This window comes from Diplotaxodon limnothrissa, linkage group LG23 (genome assembly GCF_057381915.1).
Source record: "Diplotaxodon limnothrissa isolate DT_005_m linkage group LG23, D_limnothrissa_male_GT1.1, whole genome shotgun sequence".
NCBI lineage: Eukaryota > Metazoa > Chordata > Actinopteri > Cichliformes > Cichlidae > Diplotaxodon > Diplotaxodon limnothrissa.
In genome coordinates this window covers 9,103,325-9,131,259 of record NC_140617.1, presented here as the reverse complement: position 1 = coordinate 9,131,259, position 27,935 = coordinate 9,103,325, and the positions used below count along the sequence as shown (strand labels likewise).

At 39.8% G+C, this 27,935-nt stretch overlaps 2 protein-coding genes across 2 annotated transcripts; both read left to right on the top strand.

Annotated features, from left to right (window-relative positions):
* The first annotated feature begins 4,002 nt into the window (after window positions 1-4,002).
* LOC146607527 (serine/threonine-protein kinase Nek1-like) lies at window positions 4,003-9,016 on the top strand. Its single transcript, XM_085347894.1, has 10 exons — window positions 4,003-4,119; window positions 4,212-4,265; window positions 4,968-5,010; window positions 5,128-5,225; window positions 5,329-5,412; window positions 5,510-5,577; window positions 5,998-6,030; window positions 6,634-6,687; window positions 8,617-8,671; window positions 8,954-9,016. The coding sequence occupies exons 1-10, from the start codon at window positions 4,003-4,005 to the stop codon at window positions 9,014-9,016; spliced, it is 669 nt and encodes a 222-aa protein (XP_085204020.1).
* Window positions 9,017-12,001: 2,985 nt separating this feature from the next.
* On the top strand, window positions 12,002-27,519 carry nek1 (NIMA-related kinase 1). Its single transcript, XM_085347138.1, has 36 exons — window positions 12,002-12,063; window positions 12,429-12,577; window positions 12,670-12,766; window positions 12,885-12,982; window positions 13,086-13,169; window positions 13,267-13,334; window positions 13,755-13,841; window positions 14,313-14,367; window positions 14,673-14,873; window positions 14,977-15,049; window positions 15,406-15,524; window positions 15,795-15,860; window positions 16,199-16,258; window positions 16,338-16,385; window positions 16,879-16,959; window positions 17,054-17,235; window positions 17,357-17,476; window positions 17,560-17,662; window positions 17,999-18,085; window positions 18,548-18,631; window positions 18,738-18,815; window positions 19,544-19,639; window positions 19,742-19,942; window positions 20,038-20,091; window positions 20,189-20,429; window positions 21,701-21,826; window positions 21,978-22,154; window positions 22,660-22,833; window positions 22,933-23,038; window positions 23,188-23,264; window positions 23,359-23,570; window positions 24,101-24,258; window positions 24,527-24,882; window positions 25,117-25,250; window positions 26,281-26,413; window positions 27,489-27,519. Exons 2-36 carry the CDS (start codon window positions 12,461-12,463, stop codon window positions 27,500-27,502), a joined length of 4,167 nt encoding a protein of 1,388 aa, XP_085203264.1. The 5' UTR covers window positions 12,002-12,063; window positions 12,429-12,460; the 3' UTR covers window positions 27,503-27,519.
* The last annotated feature ends 416 nt before the right edge of the window (window positions 27,520-27,935 follow it).

Below are 27,935 nucleotides of genomic sequence, written 5' to 3'. Positions count from 1 at the left end.
AACTCTCCATAGAAAGTCAATGGAGAGCTTGTTCAAAATCACCGCTTGATTTCTGTAATGAGAGGCATATTCGAATCGTCATATCTCCTTAACGAAGCAAAGTTAAGACATAAGGCTTGTCCCAGTATATCTTCAGACACTCCTGACGCTCACAATTCAAGAATTATTTTCTCACCTATTACCGTTCTGAAATGAGTTAGACTTGTTTGAGGGTAGAAAATTTGTCCTTCGCTCAGATTTCTTCAGATTTCAAACTCTGGAAATGAACCACTTTTTTCTCTCGTCATATCTTTTTAATGGATTTCCACAGAGACCTGAAAATTTCCATGATTGTTCACCAAAGCCTGCTGTCTCTTACGGTGAAAGAATGATATTGATACTCCAAATAGATTTAGAGTTAGAAAGCGTTGTTTGAGGGCAAGTCAAGGCAGTTTTTGCTTTGCTCTACTCAGTTATGGTGCATTAGAAGTCAATTATCTTTAATAATTCATATTTTAATGATAAATTGTCAACACTTTAAGATTCCCCCATCTCTTCTGAACAAAACGGTGTAAGAATGACCGTTCTAGCCCCTACGGTTAGGAAATTATGGTCATTTGTTTGAGGGGAGTTGTCGTTATGAGAAATAGACTGCAAAAATCCTGTGTCTCTCTGTGCTGCGTGCACCTGTTTTGGCGGGAAAAAGTGCACAGGCTCTCTGATTGGTGGATTCAAATTCAGCAGCTCCAAGGCTGCTTGACTGAGCTAGAAACTTACTTCTCTCTCCGTGTGTGTGTGTGTGTGTGTGTGTGTGTGTGTGTGTGTGTGTGTGTGACAGAGAGAGAGAGAGAGAGAGAGAAAGGCTTTTAATGGGATGACCTCATTCTAAGCTTCAAATTCAATATATTTAGACTGGTTGACTGAATTGGATCATGTGTGTGTGTCTCTCTGTGCATGTGTGTTTCCTTATGTGTACATATTTCTGATTGTGTGGCTGTTATATATTTTTTTTGCTGATTTTTTTCATTTAACAAGTATATTTGAGGGACCCTCAGCATGTTCAGCATTTTTTCAGCTGTCCATTTTGCTTTTCCGATTTTTCTGTTTAACTTATTACTATTGTGCTAAATCATACTATTTCTGCTTTTAATAGGATTTGTGCCAAATATAGTATTTCTGCTTTTTATAGGATTTGTGCTTAATATACTATTTCTGCTTTTTATAGGATTTGTGCTTAATATAGTATATCTGCTTTTTATAGGATTTGTGCTTAATATACTATTTCTGCTTTTTATAGGATTTGTGCTTAATATAGTATTTCTGCTAAATGTAGTGTTTATGCTTAATCATACTATTTCTATATATTTCTGCCAGGCAGCCAATCCTCTGTGAGGACTCAGACATTCAAATATACAGATCAGGGCCTGCACGGCCTCCCAGCCAGCCAATCATATCTGAGGTTTTCCGTTTCCTCTCTCGTCATATCTCAGCGACGGATGTACATAGAGCAATGAAAATCGCAGTTAAAGTACACCAAAGTCCGCTGATTCACCCAGTACAAGAATTATGCTTCTAGTCCACCTAGTTTTTGAGTTACACAACGTTTTGTAACTCCAAAAAACGGCGTTTTTCGCCTCTCACCGCGATCTAATTCTGACTCGTCATCACCCTGTTTTTCAAAACGGCTGCTCTCTTTCCCAGTGGCGCAGTTGGTAATGACACGGGTCTGCAAGCCAAAGATCGTGGGTTCGATTCCACCTTGGTCAACATGTTTTTTTCCCTACAAATTAATACACTGTCACAGACCAGTAATTCATATTCATCATTTATTACAATTCTGCAAACTTTTATGATTTTACCAGCTTTTCTAATATGGACCTCACATTCTTGTTAACACTCCATGGCACAAATACTCTTCCCTTTAGGCTATTTCTCCCATTTTAAAGTATTACTCCTCCATAATTGTAATTCTGTTAAATCAAAGTACTTTTACTACATCTTAGTACTTCTGCTCAATCATAGTATTTCTGCTAAATCATAGTATTTCTGCTACTTTTTGGTACTTGTGCTAAATACAGTATTTCTGCTAAATCATACTATTTCTACTATATTATATTTTTCTTTCTAAATATAGCATTTCTGCTATATAATTGTATTTCTGCCAAGTATTATGTTTCCTCTAAGATATTGCAGTTCTGCTAAGTTATTCCATTTTAGCAAAGTTCTTTTGCTTCTGAAAAGCTTTTACAATTTCTGCAACTTTTCAGCTTTTTCAGCTGGTTTTTGCATGCAGCTTCAGCTTTAAGCATCCACACTGCATTTTCGCAGGAAATGCAAATTTTTCTAGTTATAATTAGGCCTTTGGATGGTCCAAAGATACTATTTTTTGGCAGAAGCACACTAAATGTCATATAGTGCCATATCAGGTTTTTCATGTTTTCCTTACACTAAATGCTTATTACCTCGTTTTTTTATAAAATAAAATAAAAAAAGATGTCTAAATAACAATACAAAGATCACTTTGAACCAGAAAAACATTTATTTTACAAGGATGAACATGAACATTTAAGTTGCTGGTAATCGGGAAAGTTGTGCGTCTGCCGGCGGCTCTCCGTGGCTCCACCGCCCGCTGCGAGTAGCTCAGCGGTGGGATAGTGGTTGGGTCCCGGTGTCCCCCAGCACGACACGAAACAAATATATAATTTTCCTGTTGTAGCCTTCACACCAAGTGTACCGACACTAATTTTTCACTCTGTTTGTTATTCGTGACACAAAGATACTACTTTGCTTGCGCATAATCAAAATTTAGTGGATCTAATTTGGCATGGCAGGTCACACAGCACGATAAAAATAATAATAATGGATTGGATTTATATAGCGCTTTTCAAGGCACCCAAAGCGCTTTACAATGCCACTATTCATTCACTCTCGCATTCACACACTGGTGGAGGCAAGCTACGGTTGTAGCCACAGCTGCCGCAAGCTCTGCGTTACCCTCAGTCAACGTGGTATTGCCAGGTTTGTAGTTGGTTAAGTGCTGAACTCCCTGCCATACCTGTCGTGACTTTTTGGTGCTGAAGTGGTCTTCGATCCTTCTCTTGTACGCTGCCTTGGCCTCTCTGATGCCTCTTTTCAACTCAGATCTGGCTGCACTGTACTGCATACCATCAATGTGCACTGCGTTTGGATGGGAGTTCTGCTGGTTTCTTATTGTCTTGTGCAGCTCCTCCATGGCAGAGTTAGGTATTAGGAGGATAGTGTGTTACTAAATTTAGCGAAGCTCTGTGGTTTAGATACATAATACAAAAATACTAGATGAAGTAACTAAAAAATAAATACATTTTAACTAAATTAATCGCCAAACGTTACACGTTCTCCATGCTTCTCAGTTGGTTTGCGGTTGCTATGGAAAATGTCCACAGCAACGGTGTCATTGGGGGCGGAGACTGGTAAGCGTCATCCACAATAAAAGATGATGGACAGTCGTGTCCACCAATTAATGTTCGGTCTTGGTACATCTGACCAATGAAAACGTACAAAAAATGTAGCCGTAGTTAGATAGAGAGTGCGAGGACAGTATCAAGTACCCAAACCTGTATGAGAAAGGCAGTGAGAAAAGACTAATGGTAAGGCACACAGAAACGTATACGGCTACACAGTGAGCCGGTGATATTATATCAGTTAGAGTTTTGTAGATTCACATGGTAAATATTTTATGAAGCTCCCATCTTCTTCTAGCTTCTAAGTAACGGGAACGCTAGCTGTTTTGCTACCAGCTGTGTTGTGTCTTGCATCTCAGCATCACAGTCCGTCTCTTTCTCTCTGCCAGCGGTCCACAATGGAGCTAACATTACATTTCCAGGACGATGCACAATTGTCATTATTAAGACTACCAAATGTTTGCCTTTTATAAAGCTTCTGTCACGGAACCCTCGATTAAAGCCTAGTTACACCGAGCAATAGCATTAGCATGTTCTTGATGTCTTTGTAGATCCAGCATGTGGAGCCAGTCATTCCAATAACATGGACAAGTACGAAAAGGTGAAGAAAATTGGGGAAGGTTCATTTGGAAAGACTATCCTGGTCAAATCCAAAGATCATGGACACCAATATGTCATCAAGGAGATTGGCATATCTGGAGTAAGCTTCTGTGCATATTTTTTACACAAGCTTGGCATGTTCTTTTCAGCGTGCGTTTCATCTCGTTACCCTCCTCTTCATTACTTTGACAGATGTCCAGCAAAGAGAGGCAGGAATCTCGGAAGGAAGTTGCTGTTCTTGCCAACATGAGTCATCCAAACATCGTCCAGTATAAGGAGTTTCATGTTTTTGTTATTCCATGTTTGAGGTTATTATGTTTTGGTTTTGATTTGCATCAGGGATTGTTTTCTTGTTCTCTTGTTGTGTTTATGATGATGGTTATGATGTTTATTATTTGAGGTTCATGTTTAAGGATTTGTTCTCGGTTGTATCTCACGTTTAGTTTAGTTCAGGTTCCATGTGTCATTCTGTCTGTCTCTCAGTGTCAGGTCTGCGTCTTGGTGTGGTGTTCTCATTTCCTGTTCTATTGTGAAGGTCTGGGTCTCATGTAAGTGTGTTCGGTTTTACCTTTGTCTCATCTTGTTGATTATTTCCAGCTGTGTCCACCACCTGTGTGTAATTCCCCTGTGATTCTCTGTGTATTTAAGTCATGTCTTCCGTCATTGTAGTTGCTGGTCTGTCTGTGTATTCCACCCTGCCTCATCTGTGTATCTACCATGTCTCACCCGTGTGTTCTCCCTGCTGTCCATCATCATTCTCCTCTGCTCGTTCTCATTCAGGTTTGTGCTTTGTAGTGTTAGTTGTTTCCCAGTATAGTTTAGTTCTCCGTGTTGCCGTTTGCCTCTCCTTTTGTGTTCAATAAATCACCTTTTACACCTTCACGACTGCCTGCGTGTGGATCCTCCTTTTCCTCCTCCACACGGCTCCTCTCACTCGCCGTGACAAACATGAGTCATCCAAACATCGTCCAGTATAAGGAATCTTTTGAAGGTATTAATGCCATTCAAATAGCTCATCTGTTTATGTGAAGAAAATATGATCAAATGTGCACTGTGTGATAACTACATACTATAAGTTTTTTTTATTTTATTTGTATGTTTTTCCCAGAGGGTGGCTGCCTGTATATTGTGATGGACTACTGCGAGGGTGGAGACCTATTCAAAAAGATCAACTCTCAGAAAGGGGTACTGTTCTCAGAAGCGCAAGTAAGCCAGCAACTACTCGAGGCAGTCACTGTGCAAACAGTATACAGATATTTGGTTAAACTGATCACAATACATATGGTTTACTGTAGTCTCCCTTTTTGAGATCCTAGATTGGTTTGTGCAGATCTGCCTAGCGCTCAAGCATGTACACGATCGAAAAATTCTCCACAGAGACATAAAATCACAGGTATTTTTTTCATAAATCACAAGATTCCCTTTAAGTGATAAGTTGTTTGTTTGCATGTATTGGATTATTTACATGTATTCTCATAATGCTTGTGTAGAACATCTTTTTGACAAAAGATGGAACAGTTCAGCTTGGAGACTTTGGAATTGCAAGGGTGCTGAACAGGTATGCACACTGTTGTCTAATTAGCCCTGCAGTTTTTCATTAAGAATAGATTCCAGGCTAAAAGTTGAAGAACACTTTGAATTTCTGGTAATAAGACATTCTGTTTTACTATATTTAAAAAATATTATAGTTTATTTTGTTGAAGTTTGTTATTTGTACACTTTTTAACTGTTCTTACACAGAAATATCTTTTGGTTAAATCAAATATGTCTGATCTTATAATGTATTACGTGTTTTATGTATTTATACATTATGTTCTGAGGTTCTTAGGTGCATTTATTATTGATGTTGATTTTTTCCCTTTTTTACAGCTGTTTTTGCTTTGATTTATGTCATTGTTTGTATTTTTGCACATTAGACAGTGCTTATTTGAAATATTGAAGCTTTAATATTAAAATGTGCTATTTTTCTGTTTTTCAGCACTGTAGAACTGGCAAGAACATGCATAGGAACACCATTGTCACGGTCCCCGTGTCTCTCTGGTTGGCCCACGCTGGCTACAGGTTTTGTTGTTGTTAGTTTTGGTTTTTTGTCTCTCCTCCTCCTCTCTGCCTGGGTGGAACTCATTACGGGCTCTCACTCTTGGCCCACGCACCCGTGTGATGGTGTCCACCTGCGGCTGATCTCCCCAGCTGCTATTTAAGGCAGTGGCACAGAGCAGCTCACCGCTGGAACGTTGAACCACCTGAGTTCGTGCTCGCGGCATATTCAAAGAAGAATCGCTTACATGTGTTTTATGTTGTGGAACTAACCTTGACCTTCTGTCTGTAGATTCTGGACCGAATCACCGGACCTGTCCAAGTGGGGCAGTGTGTGGAGTGTTGGAGCGAGTGCGGCTGAAGAGGAGTGCGTGTGTGCGGAGGAGCGGTGGCGGTGACTGAGTGGAAGAGGAAGCGTGTGTGTGGATTCCCCCCCCCCCCCCCCCCCCCCCCCTGGACCCCCTCCCAACTCACTGTACATATATTTTGCACTAAGGTGATCCCTATTGTAAATAAATCCCCTTTTTGTTTCCTTGAAAGAACTGTCTGCGCGTGAGTCCGTTCAGTAGCCATGACAACCATATTACCTGTCACCAGAGATCTGTGAAAATAAACCATACAATAACAAAAGGTACTTGGACTTCTGGAATATCGTACATTGGTGTCTAGTTGTCAAGCAAATTCAATAGTAATCAATGGGACAAGGTGTCTCCCCACTGAATCTTAAATCTGCAGGATTAGGCGGTGGCTACAGTGTAATGTAAGGATATCACCTCGCCTTTTTATTGAGTAAACTTGCTCGCTTACATCTACAGCAGGAAGCTGGTATTGATTTTTCTCCTTAACTATTTTAAGTGTACATGCAATTTAACCCACTTTAGTTACAATGAGTGAAGTCAATTTAGCCCAGTCTAAATGATCTAGAGTTTTCTTGTCAATAAAGTCTTGTTTTCATCTCAGTTTATAAAAGGAAAGTAAAGGGCATACACTTGACTGTTGATACCTTATTGCAGCGGTCCCCAACCCCCGGGCCTCGGACCGGTACCGGTCCATGAGTCGTTTGGTACCGGGCCTCGAGAGTTGAGGCTCAGGCGTGAAATGTATAGTTTTCAAGGTTTTTATCGGTTTTCAGCGTTATTTTTGTTATCATTTTTATCGTTTACTCGGTTTTCCTGGGTCTTTTCACGTGTGTTATGAATTACTGATGGGATTTCCGGCTCTTTTTAGAGAACCGGCTCTTTCGGTTCGGCTCACTAAAAAGAGCTGGCTCTTTCGGCTCCGAACCGACTCTTCAGGTTGTTTTGTTGCTTTAATTAATTTATTATTAATAATATAAAATTATGCACAAAAGGAATTACTAATGTAAAAAAAAGTGGTTTTATTCATATATGTTTATATATAAATATATGCGGTGGCCCCTAGAGACAAAACACGTACAAACTCCAAAAAGCACATACAAACTCCAAAACTCATTTCTAGCATTTCTAGCATAGGTGATCTAGGTAGCTCTGAACTTCCAAAACAGAGCTACCTAGATCACTTAAATTACACCATTGAAAGCATGGAAGCATATGTGTATTGTTTGTGTATTTATACACAGGCACTCATATAGAGTCAAATAAAATTTTAAAAAAGTTCATTTACCTGTTACTACCACACACCAAATCCGGTCGTTGGTACTTGCTGGCTTGTGTAGCCACTAGGTAACAAAAGCTCAACACTGCACCCAGCATCCTGGAGCACTTCTGTTGTCTTTTGTACGTGTTTTGAGTTTTTATGTGCTTCTGAGTTTTTACGTGTTTTGGAGTTTGTACATGTTTTTACGTGTTTTGGAGTTTTTACGTGTTTTGGAGTTTTTACGTGTTTTGGAGTTTTTACGTGTTTTGGAGTTTGTACGTGCTTCAGGGTTTGTACATGCTTCAGGGTTCGTACGTGATTTGAAGTTTGTACATGCTTTGTCTCTAGGGGCCACCGTAAATATACTTTTATTTATTCACGCCACATAAAATGTAATAAATAAATCATATAATACAAAAACCTACTAGTCACAGTTCAACTTTTAACTATTTAAATTTTCAGCTTTTTCCTTTTAAACCAATTTAAAGTGAAACAACACAAAACACTGCAAACCACAACACAATTAAATATAAATTAAAATATGAAAACAAAAATAAGATGCACATTCTCTGTCATATGGGCCTGTATGTATAAACTTTCTGTATCCTTTATCATCTGCAACTGGAAATAGTTGTGGATGATTACTATACCTTTCTAATGTGATGTTGTTGTCCCTGGCTCTCTTTCTCTCTCTCTCCCTCCTGCTCTGTTCCTGTGCTACTGAGTGCAACTACCGCCCCTCTTCCAAGCATAAAGCACAAGGCTCGCATGCTGAGTGAAGCCGAAAAAAGTGCGAGAGAGAGGGTGAGAGAAAGACAATAAAAACCCCCACGGCTCGCGTCGTTCACGTCAAAGACCCGGCTCTAAGAGCCATTTCGTTCGCGACCGACACATCACTAATGTTCTCGCCTCTCATTTTCCTTGCTTTTCCTTCCTGCTGCAGTGATATTTGGGCCCTAGGGTGTGTTCTGTATGAAATGTGCACTCTTAAGCATGCAGTAAGTATTCTGTGTGAGCTGTTTAATTATTATTATACAGTATTTTAAGGTGTTTTATGCAGCATTACTGTTCTCTCACATACTAATTTTGATCTCTTCCCTGTATATTCTATATGTATAACTGTAGTTAGATAATACACTGAAATTAATTTCCAGTATATCCATCCATTCGCTTCCGCTTGTCCTTTTCAGGGTCGCGGGGGGCGCTGGAGCCTATCCCAGCTGTCATAGGGCGAGAGGCGGGGTACAGCTGTGTGAGCCTTTGCATTTGTTTATTCTCAGTTTGAGGCTGGCAACATGAAGAACTTGGTTCTTAAGATAATTCGCGGGTCGTACCCTTTATAGCCATAAAAAGTGCTATAAAAAGATTATACATTAATATTTTTTTCCACTTTAAATTAGCCAATCTTTTAGACCTACTTCTCCTTGAAATATTCATATAAAGTTTTAATTATATTTCGCGGATTTTAACCCTTTATATCCCGGTTTTGTCACATGAGCGCACAGCTTTTTTAGCGGAAAAAAACAAAAAAATGAAATATTTTCCATAAAATACATTTGAAAGTTATATTTTATTGTAATTATAATTAGGCCTTTGGATGGTCCAAAGATACTATTTTTTGGCAGAAGCACACTAAATGTCATATAGTGCCATATCAGGTTTTTCATGTTTTCCTTACACTAAATGCTTATTACCTCGTTTTTTTATAAAATAAAATTTAAAAAAAGATGTCTAAATAACAATACAAAGATCACTTTGAACCAGAAAAACATTTATTTTACAAGGATGAACATGAACATTTAAGTTGCTGGTAATCGGGAAAGTTGTGCGTCTGCCGGCGGCTCTCCGTGGCTCCACCGCTATGGGCTCAAAATGTGGTCATAAATATTTTGTACTTGTAAAAAAGATTTGTATGTGTAAAAAAGATTTGTATGTGTAAAAAAGATTTGTGTGTGCGTAAAAAAGATTTTTACGTGTAAAAAGAATTTGTGTGTGCGTAAAAAAGATTTGTACGTGTAAAAAAGATTTGTGTGTGAGCAAAAAAGATTTGTATGTGTAAAAGGAATTTGTGTGTGCATAAAAAAGATTTGTGTGTGCGTAAAAAAGATTTGTATGTGTAAAAAAGATTTGTGTGTGGACTTAGAAAAAAACCCCTGCAAGTTACAAGTACGGATATTTGACCCTATTTTTCTTCCCTTCATCTGATTGGTCAATGTCATGTCAATCACAAATGTAACAATCCAATCAGAGAACAGATGGGTTTGGCTGTCGGAGGGGCGCTGTTTTGAACTGCAGGTCCTTGAAGGGTGATACCGTTTGAAGCTGGAGGATCGCTATATAAATATCCGATAGCAGCTAGGTCCCCTAACTTTCAGTAGCTGTTGAAAGGATAAAGTTGTGGTATATCAGTGGTTAGAAATAACATTATTACTTTAGGATTAGTTTAACACAAAGTCAGGGCTGACCCAGGACCATTGCTGTGAGTCACAGTGCGCAGCATAAAAGTCCTTTCACATCGGATGCAGGATACACTGCTAATGCTAACTGCTAACTAAAAGCAAAGGATCCAGAATATGTTACGCTGGCTGCTGGGCTCTGTGGGTTTTTGCAGCAGCTCTACCTGTACTAGATGCACCTGCTCCTTGTCTTTTCTATCTCTGACTTTATGTCCTCTACAAGAGTTTGTTTTTTTTGCTAGTTCTTCAAATGTTCAATAAAAACATGTATGCTAATTCATAACAAAGAAAGCTTTGTAATGAAGACTGTCATTTCCAAAACACTGCCCGCCCCCACCCCGCGGTCCGCAGCGCTGTTGAAAAGGCTGTGGAAGTCCCTGTATTAAACACGTAGACCTGTGACACAAAAATCACCAAACTCGGACGACCACAGACTGTTTTCCTTCGTGGTGATGAAGGAAAACGCTGGGTTGGCATGTAAAAGGGCATTTACTCCCTTCAAAGACCTGCAGTTCAAAAAAAGCGCCCCTCGACAGCCAAACCCATCTGTTCTCTGATTGGATTGTTACATTTGTGATTGACATGACATTGACCAATCAGATGAAGGGAAGAAAAATAGGGTCAAAAATCCGTACTTGTAACTTGCAGGGATTTTTTTTCTAAGTCCACACACAAATCTTTTTTACGCACACGCAAATCTTTTTTACACATACAAATCTTTTTTGCGCACACACAAATCTTTTTTACACGTACAAATCTTTTTTACGCACACACAAATTCTTTTTACACATACAAATCTTTTTTACACACACAAATCTTTTTTACGCACACACAAAATCTTTTTACACATACAAATCTTTTTTACACATACAAATCTTTTTTACAAGTACAAAATATTTATGACCACATTTTGAGCCCATACACCGCCCGCTGCAAGTAGCTCAGCGGTGGGATAGTGGTTGGGTCCCGGTGTCCCCCAGCACGACACGAAACAAATATATAATTTTCCTGTTGTAGCCTTCACACCAAGTGTACCGACACTAATTTTTCACTCTGTTTGTTATTCGTGACACACAGATACTACTTTGCTTGCGCATAATCAAAATTTAGTGGATCTAATTTGGCATGGCAGGTCACACAGCACGATAAAAAAAAATAATAATAATAATGGATTGGATTTATATAGCGCTTTTCAAGGCACCCAAAGCGCTTTACAATGCCACTATTCATTCACTCTTGCATTCACACACTGGTGGAGGCAAGCTACGGTTGTAGCCACAGCTGCCGCAAGCTCTGCGTTACCCTCAGTCAACGTGGTATTGCCAGGTTTGTAGTTGGTTAAGTGCTGAACTCCCTGCCATACCTGTCGTGACTTTTTGGTGCTGAAGTGGTCTTCGATCCTTCTCTTGTACGCTGCCTTGGCCTCTCTGATGCCTCTTTTCAACTCAGATCTGGCTGCACTGTACTGCATACCATCAATGTGCACTGCGTTTGGATGGGAGTTCTGCTGGTTGCTTATTGTCTTGTGCAGCTCCTCCATGGCAGAGTTAGGTATTAGGAGGATAGTGTGTTACTAAATTTAGCGAAGCTCTGTGGTTTAGATACATAATACAAAAATACTAGATGAAGTAACTAAAAAATAAATACATTTTAACTAAATTAATCGCCAAACATTACACGTTCTCCATGCTTCTCAGTTGGTTTGCGGTTGCTATGGAAAATGTCCACAGCAACGGTGTCATTGGGGGCGGAGACTGGTAAGCGTCATCCACAATAAAAGATGATGGACAGTCGTGTCCACCAATTAATGTTCGGTCTTGGTACATCTGACCAATGAAAACGTACAAAAAATGTAGCCGTAGTTAGATAGAGAGTGCGAGGACAGTATCAAGTACCCAAACCTGTATGAGAAAGGCAGCGAGAAAAGACTAATGGTAAGGCACACAAAAACGTATACGGCTACACAGTGAGCCGGTGATATTATATCAGTTAGAGTTTTGTACATTCACAAGGTAAATATTTTATGAAGCTCCCATCTTCTTCTAGCTTCTAAGTAACGGGAACGCTAGCTGTTTTGCTACCAGCTGTGTTGTGTCTTGCATCTCAGCATCACAGTCCGTCTCTTTCTGTGTGCCAGCGATCCACAATGGAGCTAACATTACATTTCCAGGACGACGCACAATTGTCATTATTAAGACTACCAAATGTTTGCCGTTTATAAAGCTTCTGTCACGGAACCCTCGATTAAAGCCTAGTTACACCGAGCAATAGCATTAGCATGTTCTTGATGTCTTTGTAGATCCAGCATGTGGAGCCAGTCATTCCAATAACATGGACAAGTACGAAAAGGTGAAGAAAATTGGGGAAGGTTCATTTGGAAAGGCTATCCTGGTCAAATCCAAAGATCATGGACACCAATATGTCATCAAGGAGATTGGCATATCTGGAGTAAGCTTCTGTGCATATTTTTTACACAAGCTTGGCATGTTCTTTTCAGCGTGCGCTTCATCTCGTTACCCTCCTCTTCATTACTTTGACAGATGTCCAGCAAAGAGAGGCAGGAATCTCGGAAGGAAGTTGCTGTTCTTGCCAACATGAGTCATCCAAACATCGTCCAGTATAAGGAATCTTTTGAAGGTATTAATGCCATTCAAATAGCTCATCTTGTTTATGTGAAGAAAATATGATCAAATGTGCACTGTGTGATAACTACATACTATAAGTTTTTTTTATTTTATTTGTATGTTTTTCCCAGAGGGTGGCTGCCTGTATATTGTGATGGACTACTGCGAGGGTGGAGACCTATTCAAAAAGATCAACTCTCAGAAAGGGGTACTGTTCTCAGAAGCGCAAGTAAGCCAGCAACTACTCGAGGCAGTCACTGTGCAAACAGTATACAGATATTTGGTTAAACTGATCACAATACATATGGTTTACTGTAGTCTCCCTTTTTGAGATCCTAGATTGGTTTGTGCAGATCTGCCTAGCGCTCAAGCATGTACACGATCGAAAAATTCTCCACAGAGACATAAAATCACAGGTATTTTTTTCATAAATCACAAGATTCCCTTTAAGTGATAAGTTGTTTGTTTGCATGTATTGGATTATTTACATGTGTTCTCATAATGCTTGTGTAGAACATCTTTTTGACAAAAGATGGAACAGTTCAGCTTGGAGACTTTGGAATTGCAAGGGTGCTGAACAGGTATGCACACTGTTGTCTAAATAACCCTGCAGTTTTTCATTAAGCATAGATTCCAGACTAAAAGTTGAAGAACACTTTGCATTTCTGGTAATAAGACATTCTGTTTTACTATATTTAAAAAATATTATAGTTTATTTTGTTGAAGTTTGTTATTTGTACACTTTTTAACTGTTCTTACACAGAAATATATTTTGGTTAAATCAAATATGTCTGATCTTATAATGTATTACGTGTTTTATGTATTTATACATTATGTTCTGAGGTTCTTAGGTGCATTTATTATTGATGTTGATTTTTTCCCTTTTTTACAGCTGTTTTTGCTTTGATTTATGTCATTGTTTGTATTTTTGCACATTAGACAGTGCTTATTTGAAATATTGAAGCTTTAATATTAAAATGTGCTATTTTTCTGTTTTTCAGCACTGTAGAACTGGCAAGAACATGCATAGGAACACCATATTACCTGTCACCAGAGATCTGTGAAAATAAACCATACAATAACAAAAGGTACTTGGACTTCTGGAATATCGTACATTGGTGTCTAGTTGTCAAGCAAATTCAATAGTAATCAATGGGACAAGGTGTCTCCCCACTGAATCTTGAGTCTGCAGGATTAGGTGGTGGCTACAGTGTAATGTAAGGAGATCACCTCGCCTTTTTATTGAGTAAACTTGCTCGCTTACATCTACAGCAGGAAGCTGGTATTGATTTTTCTCCTTAACTATTTTAAGTGTACATGCAATTTAACCCACTTTAGTTACAATGAGTGAAGTAAATTTAGCTCAGTCTAAATGATCTGGAGTTTTCTTGTCAATAAAGTCTTATTTTCATCTCAGTTTATAAAAGGAAAGTAAAGGGCATGCACTTGACTGTTGATACCTTATTGAATGAATAATAAACTTAACCCAGAACTTATCCCTGCCCACCCATTTGTATGTTCTCGCCTCTCATTTTCCTTGCTTTTCCTTCCTGCTGCAGTGATATTTGGGCCCTAGGGTGTGTTCTGTATGAAATGTGCACTCTTAAGCATGCAGTAAGTATTCTGTGTGAGCTGTTTAATTATAATTATACAGTATTTTAAGGTGTTTTATGCAGCATTTACTGTTCTCTCACATACTAATTTTGATCTCTTCCCTGTATATTCTATATGTATAACTGTAGTTAGATAATGTACTGTTAGATAATACACTGAAATTAATTTCCAGTATATTAATTCCTAATTTAATCTGTAATCCAGTACAGTCCCCACATTAAGAATCCCTATATAGTTCAATTGTCTTCAGTAATTTCTATGCAGTGGTTACAGCTGTGTGAGCCTTTGCATTTGTTTATTCTCAGTTTGAGGCTGGCAACATGAAGAACTTGGTTCTTAAGATAATTCGTGGGTCGTACCCTCCTGTGTCTTGTCACTACTCCCAAGAACTGCGATCTCTCCTTGCACAGCTGTTTAAACGCGACCCTCGAGAGCGACCCTCAGTCAACAGCATACTGGACAAACCTTTCCTCTCCTGCAGGATTGAGAAGTTTCTCACACCACAGGTAGACTCTGCAGCTGATTGTTAATTCTTTGGGTTTTTTTTTTTTTTTTTTTTTTTTTTTTTGCAAAAAGTAGATTGCTCATTAAATTTCTTACTCATTTCAGATCATTGCTCAGGAATTTCGCCATACTTTTCTTCACAAGCAGCCTAAATCGGGTGTGGCACAGGTGCCATCAGGTGAGCAAACTCGTCATGAAGAAGACTACAAGGGGTCTGTCTTCTACGGCTTGTTTGTAGATTCTAGAACTAATCAGCCACCAAGTCGGGCACATATTCATGGCATTAAAGAGGACCTCAACACCTTAAATCAAAACTGATAAATGAAGTATGCTGGACTTTTGCATCTTTTGTACAATAATCTGCTCATTTCTTTTTGATTTTTATTATGATGTGAAAATACACTGTGTGTGTGTGTGTGTGTGTGTGTGTGTGTGTGTGTGTGGTGCGGTGCGCACATTGGCTGACTAAAATACAAATTTTGTTAGTTTTTGAGTTTTTCTTCTAAATTACTTCTGGATATCTCATAATATCAGCCTCAGCCCAGAAGATTACAAAACCAGCCGCCAAATACGGAGTGCCTTTAACTGTGAGGAAGGTCCCAGATGGAGCCAGAAAGCCTGCAGACAAGAAACCAGCTGGAAAACACAAACCGGTTAGTAGGCTGTTATTGTTGATGACAAGCTGGTATGACCGATCTTTAGTCATGACGTTTGTTTTGTTTTTGTTTGGTTTTTTTTAGGGGGGGGGGGGGGGGGTTGCCTTCTTATGCCAGATGCTGTATTTGTTGTCAATGCTTCTTCCATTTGTGTGTGAGTGTGTGTGTGTGTGAGTGTGAGTGAGTGAGTGAGTGAGTGAGTGAGTGTTTATTGGTACATCATGTTATGTTGGCTACCTCTGAAGCCCAGTGTCATATGTTGCTCAGGCCCTTCTCCCAGCAACCCCCCAGAGAAGAGTGAGTCAAGTGGAAGAAGAGAGGAAAAAACACGAGGTACACTGAGAGCGCCATATTATATTCTCTAATAGGCTCCCTTTTTTTTTTTTTTTTTTTTTTTTCTCCTCTCTCCCCATTCACTGACACGTGAAGGTCCCTTCTTATTAGCATTTTCAATTTTGCTCCCTCTCATTGCGCTTGCTCCCCATCTTCACCTGTTGTCCGCTCCCGGCACATTCGGAGTGCTCTGCCTGATATAGCTTTCTCTTTTAACCAAACTTTTCCTCCTCGCCCACCTGACCTCTGACAGAGCAGTCCTGCTGGCTCTTTCCCTTGAGGCGGGTTTCTTTAAGATGTCTATTTTGGGGTTTGAATGGTTTTGTCTCATTCTATAGGATGGCATCAGAAAGAAGAGGATGGAGATGATCGAGAAAGAAAGGAAACAGAGAGAGCAGGTGAGCATACTGTTTAGTTTCTATATCTCCATGCAAAAAGTTTTTATACCTTTCGAACTAAAGTCTTTCTTTCTTTCAGATGTTCATGTTGAAAGCGGAGCAGATGAAGAGATATGAAAAGGAAAAGGTGGGTGATTAACTGAGCTTGGGTGTGTGGTTTTTATTTATTTTTTATTTCATTAGTGAAGGAAAGGGGATCCTTTTTAGGACAAAGTTTTAAAAAAAAGTATTAAATATAAATTTTAATCAAGTAAAATTCTTACAAAAAGTCTATTAATTCAGTTCAGTTTCACTCTATATTCGTCCCATGGCCTAGAACACAGTTTGAGAACACTGAATGTATAGAAATTTATGGCTATGGCCACCATGACCCTAACTTTTTGTGTACTATAGTTTTAAGCTTCCTAAATGTTGGCAACATTTTTATATGAAGGAAATGATAAACTAACACATGAGTTGTCAAAGCACAGCCTGCAGGTCAGTGGCAGCAGTAGAGGGGGGATTTAGTCTGGATATTTTCTTTATCTTCTGCTAGGTGATTGATCTGAGCTCCACAGTGCATTCGTAGTTCACACACTCTGTACAGCTAAACCTAAATCTGAACCTTTAATCTCTTACAGATCAATCGAATAAACCAAGCTAGAGAACAAGGCTGGAAGCATGTCTTGAGTTCTAGTGGAGGTAGCAGCCCAGAGAGAAAGGTAATGTTTATTTTTTTCGTTTTTGTCATATAAAGAGTTATGTCACGATGCCCTCAGCGAGGGTTGCGACATTTTTTTTGTTCTCCGTACTCAGTGTTTTGTAGGAGGTGGAAAGAGAGGTGCACATGTTGCTGCTGTTCAGGGTTCTACTCTAGCTCCTCTCCCAGGTAAAAGCTCTTATGAACACTACCATGCAATCCTTGACCAAATGGCTAGACCGACGCCTAAAGATGTCAGCAGGGAGAGCTCCTCAGCTGGACCTTGCAGTCCCATTCGGTAAGGTTATATTATTATTATTATTATTATTATTATTATTATTATTATTATTATTATTTTTGGCTGTTTATGTGTGTTAAGTAGTATTTGTAATGACATTGCCTATTTATGTACTGACTAGTGTACCAGCTGCTGCAGGCACAGTGCTTCCTAACGGCCCTGCTCGACGACTAGACCCTGACGTAATCAAGAGAGAACTCCACAGGCTGCAGCATGTTTCCAAACAAGCCCATATTAGCAGGTCAGCTAGTCACATAGCTGTGTTGTTGTTCTCAACGGTGTAAAAGTTGAGTACGAATATTTATTACTGTGTTCTTTTCACAGGCAGCGCGGTCAAATGGCAGTTGGGCGAGCCTTTCAAGTTGAGGAGTTTTTGCAGCGGAGGAGGGAAGCTATGCTCAACAAAGCCCGTGCTGAAGGACAGCTGGTACATATTATAACTACTAATAAGTATATAGCCCCCATCATGAAAATACTGCATGATAACCTGTTACTATACTGGTGAAATTTATATGAACAGAAATAAAAACTGATATTGATATTTAGTAAGAAACGTTTTCATTCTAACAGCTTAATTAAGCTCTATTTCTGGTCTCAAGATTGAATCAATTATAGACCTGTGACTGCAAATCACACTGAGAATCAAACGACTGCCTGCGAATTTTTTTATCCTTTTCTATTATTTTTGTCTTACACATAATCTTGTGGCAGCTAGCTGTTAGGGCCCGTGTCCTAAAGTGTGGTTAAATTAAATGGTAAACAGGGTACTCGGCAAAACCTGGCAGCAATCTATGGAGGCCGGGCTGGTGGTGTTCGGTGCAGGAGGTCTAAACCCAACAAAGAGGAGGAGGTAGGAGGCAAAGGCCTGAACGCCCAGCCTCACACTTCACCTTACTCACAGCACGTCTGGCTTGGCACGTTTCACACGTCTGCACAAAGCTCCCTTTGACCCGCCCACAGTTCAACCCAGCAGCTCTAACTCATTGCCACTCCTTGTGCAATGTGTGGTGTTCCATTATCCCAGTTATGGCTGCTGTCTCATTTCAAATAACCACCTGAGTTTTGAGTTTGGTCATAAATGTTTTGCTCTGAATGGAATACATCTTCATTGCTGATTGTAAATTTGTGTTGTCTTTTGTTTTGTTTTTTGTTATTTTATCTAAATGGCTGATGCCTTTGTGTATAACATTTTTTTTATGTACAAGTCCCAACAAAGCATGTTTTGTTTTTTGTATGTCTGCTAATATCAGTACTGTACTCTCTGCTTTGTGTGTGTTCATTCAGTATGTAACATTTCTGTATTTGTTGTCAGGAGTACTTGGCAAGGCTCAGACAGATCCGCTTGCAGAACTTCAATGAGCGCCAGCAGATCAAAGCTCGACTCAGAGGAGAGAAGGTACATTATTCCACCTCTTCACAGGGTGCCAATAATGAAGGTGGTTTTCAGTTTTTGCTGACATTTTTGTCTCCTGGGTGTTGATGTTGCTTCCTGTGTATTTCAGTATGATAGCGATGGTTCTGACAGCCAGGAGTCCAGTGAGGAGGTCGAGCTCAGGAGAAAGAAGATAGAGGCTTTAAAAGTGAGTCTAGAAGAAGCAAAAAACAATTGCATTTTCCAATATCCGATGTTTATTTGATAACTTCATTTGCAGAGACGTTAACAATGATTAAAATGACAGCAAGAGGAAGATGATGTAATCCTCTTCCTTTTCTGCTTTGCCTGTAACTTGTTGCTGTAAAGAGGCTTAAAAAGTCATGGCTGTCGTTTTGTCCTGAAACAGCACCGGAAAATATAAAAAAAACACTGTCATCAGAGAAGACATTGGATTTTGTACAGCCCTATTTTTAGTAATCATATTTTGATCATTGCTACAGCCCCTAAAATCCACGGCTCAGAGTAACCAAACACGTGAGATTTCACAAAACTTCCACAGATCAAAACATGCTTTATTAAGCAAAAACAGTGACTAACCCTAAACCTCGAAACAACCACCCAGTGGGTAACCGGTATCAATGTTTTCTCCTGAACTAATGTTTAGAAACAAAACTACTTCAAGCAAAATATGAAAACGGGACCATCGGTAATTCCCAAGTCAACTTATAATAAACAAAACTGCAAAAGACAAAGGTCTGTACTGGTGGAGGAGAGATGACCCTCTCGATTAGTGTGCATGCAGTTTAGCCTTCCCAGCCAATTGTAACTGGAGAAAAAAGGGAGAAGAGAGGTTAATATAATAAAAAATAATAATAGACAGAAATAATGTGTAACATTTATCAAAGCGTGTCATTGTTTTGTTCTGTTTTGCAGGCACAAGCTAATGCCCGTGCAGCTCTTCTGAAAGAGCAGCTAGAGAAGAAGAGGAGAGAAGCATATGAGAGAGAAAAAAGGGCATGGGAGGACCATGTAAGCATTTGTTTTTGGTTCATCCCTGTCTTGTCTTAGTGTGACCTTACTGGTGCATTAGTTAAAGTATAAGCTAACTTTGCATGTTGACTGTTATGGAAGCTTGCAGCACGAGGGGTCAAAGGTGGCATGGCGGGAGCAAATATAGTGGCCTCAGAAGCAGTATCGTCTACCTCTGATAGTCCTCTTCCACAGCCAGGCCCCTCTCAGCCAGAACCAGCTGCCAAAACTCCAGCCCTGCCTACACCCAAACCCTCCACCCCAGCTATATCCATGACTGCTGCCCTAAAGAACGTTGGAGCAGTCAGTATATAATTGATGTATAACACTATCTCTCACAGTACTTTGGGATATTTATTTATTAGCTACATGAATTTGGCTTTTTTTTTTTTTTACAGATGACGCCACTAAAGGAGAGCTTGCCTGAACCAGAGTCTGCAACCATGATCCAGGTGAGGTGATTAGTTGTTAAAATTTATGAAATCAAATAACAACGCCATTCGTTCTAATGAAAAAAAATACTGTTATGCAATCACTTCTGTGTAACAGAGTGAGAAGAAGCAGATTCTGCGCAGACTTAACCAGAACCTTAAAGCTCAAAGCCCAGTGGAGGAGGTGGAGGAGTCTCCTTCGGCCCCAGCAGAATCAAGTCCTGCTCCAACCCAAAACCAGTCTGATACAGACAAGCGCCCCTCTTCCAATGAAGACCGGAAGAAGTGGGAAGCAGCAGAGCTACCTGTACTTCCCGTGGCTCAGCAAACTTTAGAGGAAACGTGTGCCACAGCAAGCAGTGAGTTGAGTCTAACTAGAGATGAATTAAGAGGATTACAGTATGTTTTGTTTTGTTTTTTTTGTGGTGTGCCATGCCCTGACAAACAGAGAGAAGTCTCACAACTTGCAGCGAACTTCATAAAACGACTGGGCAGTTTTTTGAAAGCCCCGATTTGGACATAGGGTAACTGAGCCAAAGCTTAAAAACTGCATGTATAGAATCACCAGTCAAATGTGATTGACAGCCAAAAAAGGTTTGTTTTCCTCCCAAAAAGAAAGTTTATAAAACTCTTTACCCACAAACGTTTAATACACATATACAAACTCTAAAGCTTCATTAAAGGCTCAGTCTTCTTAAAAAAAGCAGTAAATGCACATAGTTGAAAATGTGGTGGACATCTGACCACCAACTGTCGTCTTTGCTATTTAGTGAGTGTGTTTATCATTTCATCTTTTAAATTTTAACCAAATAAAACAAATGAAATTGGCCTTTTTAGCCTGTATGAATAAAAGTTAACACCTGTCTGAAACCATGATGTCAAGCTAGAAATCGTGGCATAAACAGACTCTGACCTAAATTTTGACAGAAGCATTACGCAAGTTACAGTTGGCCTACAACCACATTTAAAATCAAAATAAAGGATTTCTGTCTAAAGCAGGTTAGATTACTATAACAATGACTTCATAAGTCAAAAATTCAATGAGACAGCTGCAGCTCATGCAACATGCTAACACTAAAAAAATTGGATTACTTTAAAATCCTTGTACTGCTTTACAAAGCACCAAATGGACCTACTTAGATTTCACATTTATTCATACTTCATGAAACATCCAGACTTTTAAGGCAATTAGGACCAGGTTTACTCTCTATTACTGGAATCACAACAAAATAACAAATGCAGCTTTCAGTGTTTCAGCTCCTCAGTTCTAGAGCAAATGTCTTGAACACTTGATGTCAGCTAAAACTGCTGCTCCGTTTAAGTCATTGCTAAACTTTACTGTTTGAGGGGCCTACCAATAAAATCACACCTGTAACCTCCTAACCTTTGATTTGCTTTAATCTCATCTTTTGTTTGTTTGAGATTATGCTCCTTGCTACATTTCCCATTATCATCATGTTGTGTTTTTCATATAGTTTATTTCTGCAAATAAGTGCCTTGTATCGAAACGGATCAATTGAAATATATTTGTTTTGACATTATAATTCTTCAGTTGATTTCTATTCAGGATCTGTTGGTTTCTCTACTAAAGGGCAGGTTTGCCAAATTTCCCCTTCTGTTATCTCATTAGCCACTTCAGCATCTCCAGATGGTAGGCCGTCCTCTGGTGGTGACAGGAAGAAGTGGGAGGCAGGAGTTCCACTTGTCCTTTCTGCAGCTCAGCAAACTCTAGAGGATACATCCCTCATGACCATTGGTAAGTCCTTTCCCGCTGAGTCAGAACAAGCACACAGCTTTCCATATAACTGCTCTCTGAGTATTACCTCTCTCTCTGTCTCTTTCTATTTCTGTTTTTGGTTTGTTTGTTTGTTTGTTTGTTTGTTTGTTGTTTTGTTTTTTTGTCTCAGAGCAAACAGCGGGCGAAGTTATACAGATGGCTGTGCTACAGGAAGATGCTCCCAGGAAGATGTGGGGAGCAAGTCCAGACTCTCAGGTGCTGAAGGTACTTAAGGAGGCAGAACTTCAGCCACTCACCCAGCCACTGGAGACTCTCACCATATGTGAGGACGAGTCTTCTAGTCCTGGTTAGTCTTACTTACAGTTTCTCACCTCATGATGATTTTTTTTTTTTTATGTGTGTCAACATGAAACAAATTCAGTTAGCTTCTGGGCTCATGTCATGTCTTTGGGATTTTTTTTTCTCCCCTGACTCTGAGTTAATGTGGTCACAGGAACAGCAACAGGTCATGTTACACTATTAAAAGGCATTTTTTGTTTTTTTTAATATTTCTAACAATTTGACTAAATTAGGCCAAAAACTTTGCTTGGTACTGCAGGAATAGTTTTGATGTGAAATTTAGAGAATATTGTATTTGTCCCAAAGTTGCAGATTTATTTATTTATTTATTTATGAGAAACTACATAAATAGTGAGTTAAGGTAGAAAAGTACTGCAAGAGCATGTCTGGATTTACTTCAACACATGGAGAGATGAAGAGTCCTTTAATGTTTACATTTTTCTTATTTGGTCCTGCTTTAAATAATATGCGCTTGTCATGTACTATTATTATTGTCTCTTGGTTTCTTTCAGTTAAATTAAACCAGATGACAGCAGAAGCTGGCATTGTGAAGATGCCTAAAGAAGTGTTACCCCCTGTAGTGGCTGAGAGTCCTACAGCTACAGATGTGGCCTCACATCAAGAAATCTTCATGGCTGCTGCAATAGAGAGCCCAACACTGCCAACCAGCGTTACTGAGACTCAGGGTTAGTACCTGATATTGATCCAATCTTTTGCTGTTTATTTAAATTTTTATTTTTGTTGTTTTTCCCCAGCTAAGTCCAGTGATGCTTAAATTCCTTTAGATCCAGCAGACTTGGAGTCGGTGTTTTTAGAGGAAACCCCTAAACAGGCCTCACATCCTCCAAACAGTGTGCAGCAGGCTTGGGAGCAGGAAGGCCAACAGCAAATGTGAGTGTTAAATGAAATCCAAAATTTGCATTTTTCATACCAAAATGAAAATTGAGCTTTTTGTTATTATGATTTAAAACTCCTTTAAATAAATAAATGCACAAAGGCAACATGCATGTCTGTGAAGCTAAGCTGGATTTCTTCTACAGGCCAGCAGAGGGCGATATAAGACCAACAGGCAACAAAGAGGCTGAGCAGAGTGCAGACAAAGCTCCTGAGCCATCAGGTGAGATCAATGTGTAGTGAGCCAAGATTACTTTTTTCAGGGTAAGTATTATCTTAATTAAACCTGCCCCCATTTTTCCTCTCTACTGGTTTAGCTCAGCATGAGGAGCCCCTATTTATGAAACTGTGTTCCCCGGCCCACCGACGCACTGCCGCCCTCGCTATCCTCTCAGCCCAGTCCTCCATGGATGAATCATCCTCCTCTCTGGCCTCTCGCTCACGCTCTGTCTCACCTCTACGCTCCAAACACCAGAATGCACTCCTCATTGGTCTTTCTACAGGCATGTTTGATGCCAACAACCCCAAGGTGATTACTAGCAGAATATAACACTTTTTTGTGTGTGTGCACGGACATTGTGTTACATAATAAAGGGAAGCTCCAAAGTTAATTATCTTAAGTATTAAACCCAGGACATTGTTAGCTGTAAGAGTGATCAGGTGTTTCAGGACATTTATCTCTTCTCCCTGGTGTGATGTAGAGGCTTGTGCAGTATTTTGGGTAGGATTTCAGTCTTCTTTATTAATGAGAAGGCTGAAATGAATCCATTAATCTCCCAGTCTGAACCTCCGCTGAGTCTTATATTACAGGACGAGCATCCATCAACCATTATCTTTCACGACCTTCATCAGGGACAATGAGATCTGCAGAGCTCAACATTTTTAATATGCATATAAAAATGGCTACGTAGAATAGGATCTTGTCACAGAGTCATGTCCTATTCTGGCCCCTTCTTTGCATATTAAGCCGTTGTTTATTGTGTCATATGAATTCCACTTGCAGTTGTGTTAGTCAAACACTCAGAATATTCTGTCACTGTGTTTGGTTTGTGCCCGCAGATGCTGCGGACATGCTCTCTACCAGACCTGAGTCGACTCTTCAGCTCTCAGCAGGACGTTACAGTGACTGGCGAGGCTAACGTTGCTCCAGACAACAACCTGGAAATTGAGGACCTGGATGAGGCAGGAAAAGATGATGACCAGTCTGAGACAGAGGAGTAAGAAAAGCACGAAATCTAAAAACATCCTAAGACATTTTCTGGCCCAGCTGTTCATGATTATGAGTAGTATTTTTAAGACAAAGTTAGGTTCTAATTTTTCCATAGGCGTAATCAGAAATAACAACAACCTGCATCTGTAAACTATATAAAGACAGGTAGTTGTTACAATGACAACTATTGCAAGCAGCTTTATATTTAAGGTAATGACCCTACAATATTAGAGAGAAAACTATTGTTTTCTAAGAAACCTTGTTCTGTTTCTTAGTGCTTATGAAGATGAAGATCTGCGTGACATCAGGGCATCCATGGAGAGACTGCTGCAAGAGGAGGTTGGAGCTGGCGACTTTAATGGAAACCCTTCTGAGAGCGGAGACCAGGAGCTTTTCAACAGGATCGCAGCTGAAATCGATCAGGACAACAATCAGATGGCGGTAGACGATGATGAAGATGAGGATGAAGAAGAGGAAGATGATGAAGGCGATGAGGAGGAAGAAGAGGAAGAGGAGGAGGAATGCTCAAATGGAAGTCCTGCTGATGAGGAGGCAGGGGAATTGCTTACCAATGGTGTGGGAGAGGAGAACCACAGTAATAACAGGCAGCTCAATGAAGAATGGCATTCGGGTAAGGACAGAACATCACAGAGACTCAGACGTTTCGGTCTATTTTACTCAGGTAGTAATGTTTTAAAGCAACCTAACTCTAGTTTTTACATTTAGCTTGTTTTATGTTTGAAACTGCTTAAGACCTTAGAATATTAATTAAAGATTATATTTATATTCCTTCAGCACCTTCATAGTTTTCGAGACCAAAAGTTTGAGATTTTTATGTGAAGTGATTGGTTCTGCTCCACAACAGATGGCAGCGGAGAAGAGCAGGGCGGAGAGATGGAGCATCATGACAGCATCTTCAGCCGTCTGGAAGAGCTTCGGTTCAACCTGGAGCAGCAGATGGGTTTTGAGAAGTTCATTGAGGCCTACAATAAGATTAAGGTATGAAATATTCATTATTTCTCTTTGAAATCTGGAGTTTGTTCGTATAACTTCACAGTTAAAGTGACAATACAAGTCAAAATCAAATTTACTTTTTTTTTTTTTTCCCTCTGGACCGCTGTGCTATATCTGGAGTGTTTTTAGCATGAGGTGCCCAGTTTTGTACATTTCAGCTGTAGAGATGTCTGCTTTAATACTGCAGCTCAGCTTATAGGGGGTGTCATTAAGGTTTGTATCTTTTGCATAGTGATGCTGTTGGCATGTGTAGTTCTTTAGAAGGAAAATAGCTTGTGAGTGAAACCGCTTAGAGCAAGATTTGAAGATTATGTTTATGACAAAGTGCATCTTCTCCAGTGTGGACAGCCGACTAAGCAGCTACTTTTGTGGGGAGTTGGGGGAGGTGCGTATATTACATATTCTCTAGCTGGTCTGCCCAAGGTCTCCCGGTGTGAAAAACACCTCACCTAAGAGGAGCGAGATGCTCAAACCTTTGCAGCAGACTCATTTCGGCTCTACTTTTCCTGCATCCAAGTGAAAGACCAGACATAGTCTCCCTCCATCAATTGTCACGTTCACATTTTGCATGCCTGAGTGATCCAAGGAGCTTTGTTGTTGGGAGAAATTTGCCCCAATAATGTAACTATAGAACATAGCTGGTAGTGTCTCCAAAGGAAAAATTGGAAAAATGTATGGCCACAATAAGTAATATTCAGAAACGACACGATTCAAGAAACCTCATCTAAATCAGGGGCTTTGAGGCCCCACCCTGGAGCCAGCCAAGGGGAATCTCAGACTCTATGGGATAAGGTTCAGCCCAAGTGATCCGCATGGGCCCAGCATCCACTGGAGGAACCATTGGTGTCGTATTGGTGGATTGGACTGCAGTCAAGGGTGGTGGTTCAGTCTCTCTCTGCATTAACTGATTCTCCAAAATAATGCAGTCATATGTAAAACATATACATCTGTGCTGTCCTTTTAAGCATTACATCACACGACTGATAGAAGAGACTTGTTGTTTTTGATGCTCAAGGCCATACATGAAGATGAGGACGAGAATATTGACCTGGGCTCCAGTTTGGTCCTAAGCATTCTGGGAACTGAGCACCAGCATCTGTATCCCAACATCCTTCATCTAGTGATGGCAGATGGCGCTTATCAAGAAGGTGAGTGACAGTTTTATCATATTATCATTTTCAGTGTCTCTGATTTAAATAAATAACATTTAAAATGATATTCTTTAATGTTATTACATGACACACAATAAAAGAGTTCAAATTAGTTTTTCACTTAGACCTGGTTCATTTTATTTATTTATTTTTTCTTTTATATAATTTTTAATTTTCACACCGTTTTCCTTCTGAGCCACAAACATCCGAGCAGGTTTCTTTTCATTGTTCTCGTCAGCGACAGCATCAGCACCGTGTCAAAATTCTGTCCTCTTTTCTCACGTTGTTGCTCAGTCTCTTCACCAAGTCGTGAAGAGACTAAGCAGATGTGAAAGACACCCTTAACTCTGTTTTCTTTGTCGTGCTCTGTGCTGAGCGTGTCGTCGGACTTGGGGGGCCACAGCAGAAGTAGAAAGCAGTTAATCCCTCAGGATGGGAGCAGGCTTCAGATATATTTTCTAATTGAACATCTTTGTTTGATAGTTTGTTCATTTTCTACTTTTACTGTCTTCTGAAGTAGAGATGAATGATGCAAATGTCAGATATCTCCCCTGAGGGCTCGTCTCAAGATCTGTTAACTTATGGCTTACATCCACGCAGTGGTGGATATAATTATATAATTTTGAAGCAGCAATCAGAGAGCAAACTGTTGTAAGGCAGCATAGTCTATTAATTGTGCCAAAATCTCAAGTTCTTCTTTTTTTTTTTTTTTTTCCCCCCTCCCTTTGGCTCTTCTTCTTGCCAAAAAGGGCAAATATTCTTACTATTGTCATCACATACTGCATTTCAAACTTTGGGAGGGGCGGCATATAAAAACAATTTAAAAAGAGAGAAGCTTGATAAGCTTGTTTTAGACAGTAGATAAACTGATGAGCTGCAACAGATCCAAATATGAGACCAGTACAGATTGGCAGATGGCTGCCAGTGACCTGGTGAGGTTAAATGTTTGGTTCTGTTGTTCATTATAACAATGCTGTCATTGTCTCTCGCCTCCTCTGTTGTTTACTTTTAGGAGTAATGGTCCAACTGCTTTGTTGAATTGTTGTGATTTTCTTTGTTGTCTTTCTTTTAGATAACGATGAGTAATGTTTCGTGCAATGGAGCTGCTGGCAGCTTTGACAATCTGCTAGCAATCTGGGCCCTATTTCAGGAAGCCGGTTTAGTGCAAACTCTGAGTAAGTATACCCTGAGTTAACGAAAACTCTGGGTTTTCGGTTTCACAAAGCGAGTTTAGATTAATTCTGAGTGAGTTACTATGACGACACACTCCGTGAAGCTAACCTGCCCCCTAGCAGGTTTACTTCAACTAACCCTGACGTTCTCCGCCTCTTTGTCGGAAACCTGACTGTAGGAAGTGTCAGACATGGCGTGCTCCTTCCTTGAAGAGCCAGTAGATGTTGAAGCCCAAATTCTCCGCAGAGCTCTCTGCCGGGAGAGAGTGATTAGAGCGCGTTCAGACATTTTATCATTTCCTGATGATTTCCTGTGTGAACGTTACCGTTTTTCAGCACAATCTATA

Excerpts from the sequence above, each read along its gene's own strand:
- nek1 (XM_085347138.1), top strand. The coding sequence starts at position 12,461 with ATGGACAAGTACGAAAAGGTGAAGAAAATTGGGGAAGGTTCATTTGGA. Across the intron at positions 12,578-12,669 it reads AGGAGATTGGCATATCTGGA|ATGTCCAGCAAAGAGAGGCA; the intron begins GTAAGCTTCTGT and ends TTACTTTGACAG. Across the intron at positions 20,092-20,188 it reads AGTCTGCAACCATGATCCAG|AGTGAGAAGAAGCAGATTCT; the intron begins GTGAGGTGATTA and ends TCTGTGTAACAG.
- LOC146607527 (XM_085347894.1), top strand. The coding sequence starts at position 4,003 with ATGGACAAGTACGAAAAGGTGAAGAAAATTGGGGAAGGTTCATTTGGA. Across the intron at positions 4,266-4,967 it reads AAGTTGCTGTTCTTGCCAAC|ATGAGTCATCCAAACATCGT; the intron begins ATGAGTCATCCA and ends GCCGTGACAAAC. Across the intron at positions 5,226-5,328 it reads TACTGTTCTCAGAAGCGCAA|ATCCTAGATTGGTTTGTGCA; the intron begins GTAAGCCAGCAA and ends TCCCTTTTTGAG.